Source organism: Miniopterus natalensis, chromosome 1 (genome assembly GCF_054644295.1).
Source record: "Miniopterus natalensis isolate mMinNat1 chromosome 1, mMinNat1.hap1, whole genome shotgun sequence".
NCBI lineage: Eukaryota > Metazoa > Chordata > Mammalia > Chiroptera > Miniopteridae > Miniopterus > Miniopterus natalensis.
Window position 1 is genome coordinate 86,394,353 of NC_142081.1, and position 12,260 is coordinate 86,406,612.

Genomic DNA, 12,260 nt, shown 5'->3' on the forward strand with positions numbered 1-12,260 from the left:
GAGTCTGCCACTTATATACTGGATGACCTTGAACAAAACTAATTTCCACACCTGTAAATTGGTAATAATACCACCTACCTAATAAGGTTGTTGTGAGGATTTAAATGATGACTACGTATTGGCAATTACTAAACCTTTTATAAGTGTTATCAAAATTTGTGCTTATAATAATAATGGCTGAGTGCTCTGAAGGTTATATGATAGACTGACTGGGGAAGAGATAGTGGTGGAGTGGAACTTTTAAATATGATGGTCTAGGACTATCCAGAAGTAGATACCTGTAAATATGAGAAATACTGAGCTATGGAGATAGTATATAGAGAGCATACACAGAGAAAAGCAAGTGCAAAGGTTTATGTTTTATGCAGAGAAAGCATTTGACAAAATCCAATATCTCTTCATGATAAATCAAAAAAAATCAAAAAATAAAAACAAAACTAAACGACAACAACAAAATAGGAATGAAGAGAATTTCTTTAACCTGAGAAAGGGTATCTGAGAAAAACCCACAGCTAGCATCATACTTTATTGTGAGGACTGAAAGCTTTTTCGTGAAAATCAATAACAAGACAGGTGTCCATTGTCATCACTGCTATACAGCATGGTACTGGGGAGTTCTATACTGGGCAGTTAGAAAAGAATATGGAATAAAAGATTTCTAGATTGGCAAGAAGGAAGTAAAACTATATTTGCAAATGACATGATCTTGTATATGGAAAATCCACTAAACTATTAGAACTTCTAAACAAGTTCAGATAGGTTGCAAGATACAAATATTAATTGTAGTGCTAAACACTTATAATGAACCTCTGAAATTATTAAGAAATAATTTCCTTTACAATAACATGAAAAATAATAAAGTGTTTAGAAATAAATGTAACCAAAGAAGTGTAAAACTTATATTCTTAAAACTACAAAACATCATTGAAAGAAATTTAGGAAAATCTAAATAAATGGAAAAACATTCCATGTTTATGGTCCAAAAGACAATATTGTTAAATGATAATATTTCCTAAACTGATCTACAGATTCAATGCAATATCTATCAAAATCTCAGATGGATTCTTTGCAGAAATTGAAAACCTGATTCCAAAATGTATATAGAAATTTAAGGGACCCAGAATAACCCAAACAATCTTTAAATATAGCAAAATTGGAAGACTCAAACTTCCCAATTTCAAAATTTAACACAAAGCCACAGTAATCAAGACAGTGCGATATGGCATAAGGACAGGCATATAGATCTTTGGAACAGAATTAACAGACTGGAAATAAAACCATACATTTATGATAATTGATTTTTTTTTTTTTTTTTACAAATGTTGCAAGGCAGTTCATTGGGAAAAGAATAGTCTCTTCAACAAATGGTTCTGGGACAAGTGGATATCCACATGGAAAAGGATGAGGTTGGACTTCTACCTCACACTATATACAAAATGGATCAAAGGCCTAAATGTGAGAGCTAAAACTGTAAAACTCTTGGAAAACAACATGGGTGTTAATCTCTATAACCTTTGCTTAGGCAATGAGTTTTAGTTATGACACCAAAAGCACAAATGACAAAAAAAAAAAAAAAAAGAAAAAAAAAGATAAGTTGGACTTCAACAAAATTTAAAACTTTTGTGTATCAAAAGACGTTATCAGAAGAGTGAAAAGACAACACACAGTAGGGGAATATATCTGCAAATCATATAATCTGATAAGAAACATATCTAGAATATATAAAGAACTCTTACAACTTAACTCTAAGAAGATAACCCAGTTTAAAAATAGGCAAAGATCTGAATAGACATTTCTTCAAAGAAGATATGCAAATGACCAATAAGTACATGAGAAGATTCTCAATAGCACTAGTCTTCAGGGAAAGGCAAATCAAAACCTCAATGAGATATGTAATTCCACTGTGAAAGACAGATAGTAACAAGTGTTGGTGAGGACATGGAGAAACTGAAACTCTCTTACACTGCTGGTGGAAATGCAAAGTCTTTCCAGAGAAGCTGCTTTGGAAAACAGTCTGGCAGTTCCTCATACAGGGAAATATAGAGGTATTTTATGATCTGGCATATCCACTCCTAGATATATACCCAAGAGAAACGAAAACTTATGTATATATAAAAAGGCAAATGTTCATAGCAGTATTATTTTAATTATCAAAGAATGGAAACAATCCAAATGACCAGCAAATTGATGAAGGGACTAAGAAAATGTTGTATGTCAATATGATAGGATATTATTTGTCTATAAAAAAGAATGGAGAACTGATGCATGCTACAACATGGATAAGTCTTGAAAATTGCTAAATGAAAGAAGCCAGACACAAAAGACCACGTCTCGTATGGTTCCGTTTATATGAAATTTCCAGAACAGGCAAATCTGCCATAGAGACAGAAAGTAGATTAATGGTTGCCTACAACTAGAGTGTTTAGGGGGAAATTGAGAATGACTGCTAATGGGTACATGGTTTCTTTTGGGGTGACAAAAATGTCTAAAGTAGCTTTGGTAATGATTATATAACTCTGAATATATTAAAAACCATTGAGTTGTATACTTTAAATTGGTAAATTGTATGGCATATGAATTATGTATCAATAAAGTGGTTGTATACATAAAACAAGATATGCTTTGCAGGTGTAACTGTCAGCAGTTGGTGATAGATGACAAATGGGAGCTAGGACAAGGGAGGAATTAACAATGACCCCTAAAGTTTGGCCATGGCAACTTCTGAGATGGTGAGGAGGAAAGACTGAGAGTTGTTTCTGTTTTTTGAGGGTTTTGTTTTTTAAATGGGGAGTGCCAGCTTTGAGGATCAGAGTTCTGTTGTGGACATATACTAAGTTTGAGTACCTGTTAAATACCCAATTAGAGATTTTAAGTAGACCGTTGAATGTGCATCTGGAACTCAGAGGGACAATTCTGGCTGGAGATAAAATTTAGATAGGCAAATCCATAGGCAAGGATGAAAATGCGGAGAGAGGGGAAGAGAAACAGAGAGGGAGAGAGAATGAGAATAAACAAGGCTAAGGATGAGGTGGAAGGAGGACAACTACAAAGAAAACAGAAGCAGCACCAGCCAGGGAGAAAGGAAAGTAGGAGAATGCTATTCCTGCCAGACTTGAGAAGGAGGGTGGGGTCCCTAAAACTGGTGTGACTTAGAATCAGTAGGAGGAGGACAGAAGTGTCCTTTGGAACTGCCAAGATAGGTGTTGTTCATGACTTTGATAAGAGTAGTTCAGGAATGAAGACTCCAGGTCAGAGCAGGGTGAAGCGGGAATATGAAGTGCTCAAGTGGAGAGAGTTAGGCAATAGATGAAAATTGCTCTAGAATCCTTTCCTGCTCTGCTGAAACACCCAAGTGCTGGTGTATTTTGAAGGCCATCTCTTTCTTGGAGCCAGCTTTTAGAGGTGGAGCCTGCATCTAGGGAGCTGCCAACCTGTAGGTAGGGGTGGGGCAGGAGGGTAGTGCTGGGCTGGGGTCCAGAGAGGAAGATTATTCTTTCCTTTGTTCTCTTTATTTTCTTTTGCTATTTTGATTGGGAGAAAGCTGAAAGCAGGATTTTACTAACGTGCTTTTTTGAAGTTTAGGTCAAATTGTTTGAAAATCTTTATTAGAAATGAGAATAAAGAGAAAAGACATTCCATGCTTTCAGATGCAGTCTTTATAAAGTAGAATCCTGATTTTATACTCATCACTGCTTTATATCTCTTCAGATGTCATGGGAAACCCAGTATTTGGACCATCCAGACTATAGTGGGTCTTGAAGCAAGGTGGAGGGAAAAAGGCGCACACAAAAATGCTTGAGGCATACGCATGTCCCAGACCTCAGAAGTACACTCACCATACCTCTTAACATTGGCATTAGCACATTCTTTCCTTCTTTACTAATTTAGATTGTGTGGAAACAGCTTTTATTTATTTATTTATTTGTTTGTTTGTTTATTTATTTATTTATTTATTTATTTTTAAATATATCTTTATTGATTTCAGAGAGGGGAGAGAGAGAGAGAAACATCAATGATGAGAGAGTCATTGATCAGCTGCCTCCTGCACGCCCCCTACTGGGGATCGATCCTGCAACCCAGGCATGTGCCCCGGCCAGGAATCAAACCCTGATCACCTGGATCCTAGGTCAATGCTCAACTGCTGAGCCACGCCCGGCCAGGCATGGAAACAGCTTTTAAAGATACATATTCTTCAAGTAACAACCCAGTCTTTACTTTCTCTTGAGAAAATGGACTGCTACTTAGGCTGTAAAGCCCGTTTGATGTTTTAGGCAAAAATCATGTTTTGAGCACACGTCTGTTGACTGCTCATTTTGTATGAATCCAAGCAGTGTTTGTTTTTTCTTTTATAGGATGTGTCTGTGTGGTGTGTATGCATGTGTGTGAGTTCATGCACTTGGCACAGTTTGGTGAGTCATATTTTTAAAGTTATATCTTAGTGTTCTAGCTCAAATCTCTGATCTGATATGGCATATAAATGTCCTATCATAAAACAGTATTTAAAACCCACTGTTTTCTAACTGACTTGGCACAAAATTAGAAAACATCTTTGTTTTGAAGCCCTGGTTAAAGCCTCCTTTATAAGAATTTTTCTTACGTGTGCATGGTTTAAAAAAAATTATATGGTTGTTGTTTGGTTATGTTTTGTTGTATATGGAGGAGACATGTATTTGGGGATTTTGAGGGAAGAATTTTTCAGCATTACTTTTTTCCTCTGAAAGAAGCATCTTAATTTGTTCTAGAGCACAGATCCATACAGTGTTAAATTTATTATAATGAGAAAACAATATTTGTAGTGTATCTGTTTGGTTAGAAGCTAGACTGTCATCCACAAGAAAATAGGAAATCACCAGCTTAAAAATAAAACCTCTGACTTGAGAGTCCTGATTTTTTCAGCCATCCTCTGCCCTAGGTTTAGAGATTTTACTAACTTCTGGCAACTTCCTATCATGGGAGAGTTTGAGTGGTTATCTGGGAGGAATCTTTGAACCTCACTCAACCTGTTATTTTGCCTCCAGGGCTATGCTAAAGGGCTCTTTTCATATCTTTATTTTATTTTTTTAAAGAAAATATTCTGTGGTTTAGTATGATTTTAAAAGAGTGAAAGTGGTTATAGAGAAAACGGGTTTGGTCTGCTCTGTTCACAACTAACCGCTTTCTGAGAGAAGCCTCTCTCTGTAGGCACATCTTGACTAGGGCCAGGCCAGGTTAGTTTCAGGCTCCTGAGTACTTCACAGACTTGGACTGCATTAGGCAGGTGCTAATGACAACATCTTAGATTATTTTGTGGAGGAGAATGCATCGGGTTTTTCTGCTCAGGGTGGATCTGTGAAATTTTCTTTGTTTCTCAAAAAATGTCTTGTTTGTTTTGGGATGCAGCCAGGCCTCTCCTGTGGGTGGTTTGCTGTGTCACAGACCTCGGGCCTGGAGCCTGCACTTTGCTTTGTCTGTCAGATCAGATGAGTTGTAAGAAGCAGCCAGCTAGTGTTTGGGACAAACACAAAGTGATGTTCGTGCAGGCAGAACCTTTGGGAAGACTGCTTTGAGATGTGGGAGTCTGAGTGACTTGAAGAGAGATGGACAACAAGGATAGGTAAGGGACTGCTGGTTTGGGCTGCACGTGGGAACCTGGTTAGCATTTCAGGGGTCGATGGGGCCTCATGCTCTCTTTTTGGTATGTGTGTGGTGATGATTTGGGGATGTTAATAATGTACTTAGTGTAGAATATTCTAACTAAAAGTGCCAATAATTTGATTTTTTAAGTAAAATGTAGTTTTATTTTTTAAACTGCTATCCTACTACCAAAATCGTATTACTATCCAGCTCTCTAAATAGGAAAAACAAACACATGAAACTCCTAAAGGTATCTCTTTCTTTGTGATCTTCTATTAAATTCCGTGTAAGATATGGGCCTATTTATAATAAAATTTACCATTTAATGGGAAACTGAAAACATGGAAGAATATAAATACACCTTTGGACTTCTCAATTTTTTACCTGCTCCCTCTCCCCCCCATACACACACACATGTATTTGCACGAAAAATGGGTAGCAAACATCATGTCAGGCAAACAGAAGGAACAATACAACCGAGGAAGGTTGAATATAAATTGGAACAACTCTTAACTTTTTTTATTTCACTTTCATTTGGATACTTTTACTAATTCTCTTTGCTGGGTTTAGGCTTTTCAAACATTCTTTGGCTCTGGGAGAGGGAGTTGTATAACCATAAAACTTGAGAATCCTGGCTGTAGAATAAATGTTCCTTTAAAAACCCCAAGGACAGAAAATTGAACACAGCTGTGCAAAAGAAAAAGGGGGGGAAAGGCAAGGGATGGTTCAGGGCTGCGGGCACCCTGACCAACTTCCCAAGTGCACTGCAACTGTGGTTTCTTGGTGGGGAGCTTCGGTGGTCCTTTTCAGAGTTGCAGGAAAAGGCCAGAACTGGATGTTTCTGTGATGTGGTTAAGAGAGCATTCTGACTGGATTTGTTTTTCATTGTTCTGCTGTCCTGTGCATATTCTCTTGTTTTCCCCTGGAGAGAATTGGGGTTTCTGGTCATTTTCTGAGATGTTATGATTACACATTTCCACTTGTAAGTAAGCTTCAGAGCTGAAACCATTTCCACCAGTCAGAAGATAGAAGAGGCAAGATTTCTTAACCCCCAATCCCCCTTCTCAACCCCCTCAGTCACAGAATTTCCCTCAGAATAAACAGTTTTAAAAGTGTGAGCCTGAGAACATGCCATTGTTGTTCCTTGCTTCTGCTCCCCTGGGACACAGACTTCTCTGGTGTGGGCCCCGCCGTGGACCCTAACCTCAGTGCAACCTTGGATTCATCATTATGCTCCGTGTCAGACAGTGTAATGATGATTCATACTTCTTCCTCTACAAGATTAGATTACTGTAATTTTCATATCCTGGACTGTGCGCTAGGGATTTGAATTAATTCTTGTTGGTATAGAGAGCAGTGTCATGTTTCTGGGCAGAAAGGACTGAATTTGCCCACTCAGCCATCGTCAGAACACATTTCGGGCTGGCATGTTGTGACCCTGTCTTCAGGTTTACCACATCAATGAGCTTACCTCAGAGGCTGCAGGCAGGGCCTGCATGCACTTGGTCTGGGTGCAGTGGACTTGCATACGTGATGCCATGCTTAGATCAGAATGCTTGAGAGATTTGCAAGGCAGTCAGTCCTGTGTTGAAATCAAGCACTTCTTAATGAGGAAAATCTTCCCCAAAGAGGTACATGGGAAGGAAGTAAAATAATTCAAGCTTTGGAATGGTCTTTCTAAAGCCGGCAGGGACTGTGATCATAGATTGCAGGGTGGTGGGAGCAATGAGAGGGCAAGTAGCCTTTGTAAAACCTCCATGTTTTGGTGTTCTTCCTGTAAAATATGTATTATTCATTCTCTTTCTTCAGCAAATGTTAATTGAGCACTTCCTGTGTCCTAGGCACTGTTCTGGGCACTGGAGTTTAACAGATATCTACAAAACAGACAAAAATCTGACCTCATGGAACTCACATTGTGGGGCAGTGACACTGCAGTAGGAATGTGGGCTGAAGAAAGCCACAGGAGGAGTTAGGAGTAGCAGGAAGAACTCAGTAAGTGTCGTTGTTTGAGGGTATGTTTGCCTATTTACTTCCTGTTTTTCCTTCGGCACAATGTACACAATCCCACTCATTTTATATTTTCTATAAATTCCTCTGAAGGGAGTCCTTCATACATGCTAATATATAGCCCACTCTGGTATAAGCAGTCCATGAGATAACTTCAGGGTCTTTGAATACGTTGTCTGCTGTAGACTGAGTATGTGTTAGAGGGAAGCTGAAGTGGGGTCAAGTGTTTTTATTTTTGTTTACTATCCTACCCTGTAATACTTCTCATTCCAGAATTACTTGTGTTAACTTACTTTCTCTTTCCTTGTGTCCCCTTCCTGTCTTTCTTCCCTCCTTTCTTTTCTTCCTCCTGATTCTCTCTACTTTTCTTTGGTGAATGTGAGACAGCAACACTTTGCTGCAGAATTACAGAATCTGTTTCTTAGAATTGTATGAGTCTATGGGAGTCTTAATCTAGATATGTGATTTTTCATCTCTAGACTGAAACAAAGTTTTTACCTGATGCAGCAAAATTAAAAATATAAGAAAATGAAGTAGATATTTTATAAAGCTAAACTTCATTAGCTGATTCCTCTATCTTCTCATTATTTTCTTTTCTTAAACTTTTTAGTTCTTAGTGTCTTCCACCTACCCCAGCAATTACTCATCCTCCTGAACTCAGCCCCCATCCCTTGCCCTGCTGCCTTCACAGTTGACTTCACCCCCCTACCTCGTTCTCCCACACTTTGGTCTTCAGACAGTGCCTTTCTCAATTTTGTAGCCCCTGCCCCAAAACAAGAGTCGCTGCCTAAACTTTAGGGTAGGAAGTCACCATTTGTGCTGCCAGGATCCCCAGTTGAAGCCACAAGTACATTTTAAGCTATAACACATAGTGGTTCAGTTTTATAGAATTATCGGTACTGTGGTTCCACTTTATTACAAGTTTATCAGGCTTTTGTGGGTTGGCCCAAGTGTGCAGCCATCACTTACGACTGTTCTTGGAGGAAAATGAGAATGAACTTTATGGTAGGACCCATACTGAGCTGGAGAGCAAATGCACAGTGCCTCCAACCAAGGGTACGTGGGGTTTCTTGGTTTGTGGAGGCAGGGGAGCATGGTTGGAGAGAAAGCTACCCAGGTCCTCCCTGTTTCCAATGTACTTCTGAGGTCTGGACATTGCTTCTGGAGTTTGTAACGTGGGCCAGATGTTTGCCTTTTCACACAGTCCTTAAGAAGAAACATAGGTTCTTTGTGTTTTTCATTCAAGAGTAAGAATTGTTCATTCCCTCCTGGTGTTTGGGATCAGCAAAGAAACCACTATAGTGCAAAGCTTTGTGTCAACAACAGCATGGAAAAGAAAGAGCCTTTAGAGTCTTTGTTGGATAGGAGATCCTCACTCCATCAGCTGTACCACTTCAAGCTCATGTTTCCACTTGAGAACCTCTGTGGTTCTTCCATGAGAGAAATTGACAGAAATCCCATATTTTTAGATATATAGTAGCCTAAATGGATCATGTCATTCTTTGTACATCTCCAATTACTCTCAAGACTCTGAGCCTGGTGTCCAGGAATGTGATGTTGGTCCAGCTGTGTGAGAGGCTGCATCCCTGGAGTCAGGACTCATAAACACAGTCCAGACTCCCCCTTGGCAAACTCACATTTCATTTTGACTGTGAGGCCAGCAGTTCTGTTCATGCTGAGCATTGCTGCACACCCATGCTCTTCAAGCAGCAGCCTGGGAGAAAAGAGTTGGCTGGCTCATCTGTTGTTCAAAGCCAGTGACCTACACATGACCTTGGAGCTTAAAAGATAGTTATCTGAAGCCAGTGAAGTTCTTCATAAGCTTTGAGAGAGAGACGGACAAAGAGACACACTCATTGCTTGGTTGATTTAGATTATCTGGAAGAGGGAGATTTGTTGGTTGAAAAATATTGTTAACCAAAAATAATATCACCCCTTTTTTGCTTTTAAAAAATCTACCCAAAAATAAAATTATTTGTCCATGGTGCAGAGGCCCCAATCTCAGACTCACAGTGGTGCGTCAGTGTAGATGTTAGGACACTAAGGCATGTCCCTGTCTTTACTTATAGACTTCACAATTTCTTAGTTTATGGAAAATGAAAAAAAAACAAACAAAAAAAAAACAACTGAAATGATTCCAAGTCTGTTCCTGTCATAGCAGAAATTAGGACATAATATGTACAGATCCTATTTGCCAAGCCTTTTTATCCCCTGGAAATGAGCAGCTTAAAAAAATACTTCTAATGAATTCTCAATTTCATTGCCATTTAGAAAGCGGAACTTTTCAGAAAGCAGAGCAGTTAGAGAGCTTTTTTGCCTTGCTCTCCTTGCACTGACAGTTCTGGCCAATGCTCCGACATCATCCTTCCTCAGAAACAGGTGCTTCACAGAGGGAAAGATGGAAACTGAGGCTGTTGCCTAAAAGCACTCGAGTTGGCTGAATCTGTTTTATCTTCTACCTGTAAACTGAGAAACCAACTTGTCACTCTCCAACTTCAGAGGGGTATTAAGTATTGATTAGTCAAACCTGAAAAAAAAAGAGAATTTTGTTGCTGAATTAAAATGAGACAAAAAAAGAAGTAACTGCAAACTATTTTGATTCTAGTTTTCAGTCTTTATATACAAACATTTATGACCTTTATCAAGTGGCAGACATTGCTAGTTTGTATGGGTACAGAGAAGATGGATTCCTGAGCTTCTGGACGCTAACAGAGTAGAGGTTAGAAATCATAGACCATAACAGGGAAGGTTTTTTAGGGGAAATAATGTCAACTGAGTCTTAAAGAATGATTAGGGGATTTCTAAGTGAGAAGGAAGGAAAGAGTACAGCTTAGACACAGCGACCATGGTAACTGTGGTTTCTCATGGTCACCTGCTGGGGGAGGAGTGGTGGGATATGTGGTAAGAGGTAGGAAGAGGCTCAGTCACAGAAGCAGGGACTTGGGAATCTCTCCACTAGGCCAGGCATTCTTGAAGCTCCATTTCCCCCCTCACATGTATGCTGGATGCTGTCCTTGTGTCACACACACCCTGGATGTGTCCACATATGACATTTGTAATAAAGCATGGCATTAAAATACTTTGTAACATATCACAGTTATTAGCAGTACATCTGTAAAGTAAGTCATCCCAGATCTTGGTCTATATGAGATGATCTCTGGGTTACGTGCCATTTCCCAAGTATTTATTTGTAACTTGATCGTTTTCTCTCCTCCTGATGAATATCTAAATGCAAGAGGGTGAAAGGGCTCTTTTACAAGGACATTCTTATATTTACTCTCCAAGAACATTTAATTCAAAAAGTTTGTCCAGCAGCTTCCATCACTGAGAAGAGACTGGCTGCCCGGCCCACAGCTGCCAGGACCTCGGGGAGGACCTGCTGCTGGAGTCAGCGCTAGGGTTTGGGTTGGGAGTGATGTGCCAGCTGGGCTGGGTGGAAGGCATTCTGGAAGGAGTGGGGAGGATGTGTTTGTGGAGCTGTGGGAGAGGCAGTTGGAGGCTCTTGCAAGAGTCCTGACAAGAGGCAATGAAAGCATGATGGAAAGTGGAAGTTGGGAGGAAGGCTGAGCATTAGGAAGCAGGACTTGGTGATGGATGGAATAGGGGTGATGAACCCGAGTGAAGCTACAGTAAGGTAAATGGGCATGTGTCATGATGGGAGAGGACGCATGTAGCATTATATGTCTTGAGTCGCATGTTCCTGTGAGATATCTGGTATTCTAAACCCTAGGGAATACCCACCATCCTGAATTCTGCCTCAGGTGTGGCAGAACTCACTCTGGGAGAGGTAGAGTGAGTGACTGCCAAAGTCAGAGTCCTGGGAAATAGACATTTGAGGGAGGGGAAAGGTAGAAGGGGCCAGGAACCAACTGAGGATGGGAGGGGCCAGCAAGGCATGGGGAGAGGCAAAGAAATGTTTCAAAAGAGCATGTTCCATGAAGCTGGAAGTAGTGAGAAAGGATCAGATGCCTTGGAGAGGTCAAGTCCACTGAGAGTGCATGTTGTTGGGGGCATCACTTTCTGGGTGTGAGGGAGCTAGATTTAAATTGGAAAACTGATAGGGAAGCAAAAGGGGGCTGGGGGAGGGGAGACAGAGGTTGTAGAAGATTAATCCTGATAAAAAGCTGGGGTACGTTTACACAGTGGAATACTACTTGGCTGGAAAAGAGAGGGAAATCTTACCCTTTGAGACAGCATGGAGGGACCTGGAGAGTATTATGCTAAGTGAAATAAGCCAGTCAGAGAACGACAAGTACCATATGGTTTCACTTATATGTGGTATCTAATGATCAAAATAAACTAACAAACAAAATAGAAACAGACTCATAGATACAGAGAACAGACCGACAGCTGTGAGAGGGAAGAGGGGTTGGGGAGCTGGGTGAAAAGGTGAAGGGATTAAGCAAAAAAAATACCTCAAAGACACAAACAACAGTATGGTGACTACCAGAGGGAAAGGTGGGATGGGGGGAGGTAGAAAGGGTAAAGGAGGGATAAATGGTGGTAGAAGGAGACTTGACTTGAGGTGGTGAACACACAATGCAATATATAGATGATGTATTTTAGAATTGTACACCTGAAACCCATATAATTTTATTAACCAATGTCACACCAATAAATTCAATTTATGGACACAGACA

General features: G+C 39.9%; 1 protein-coding gene across 1 annotated transcript in view; it reads left to right on the top strand.

The window, feature by feature from the left end:
- SVIL (supervillin) overlaps positions 1 to 12,260 on the top strand; it is a 238,304-nt gene that overhangs the window by 58,633 nt on the left and 167,411 nt on the right. The window contains exon 4 of the mRNA XM_087823810.1: positions 4,353 to 4,409. Coding sequence (XP_087679936.1) covers positions 4,373 to 4,409 — 37 coding nt within the window. The 5' untranslated portion in view covers positions 4,353 to 4,372. The remainder of the gene's footprint in view (positions 1 to 4,352; positions 4,410 to 12,260) is intronic.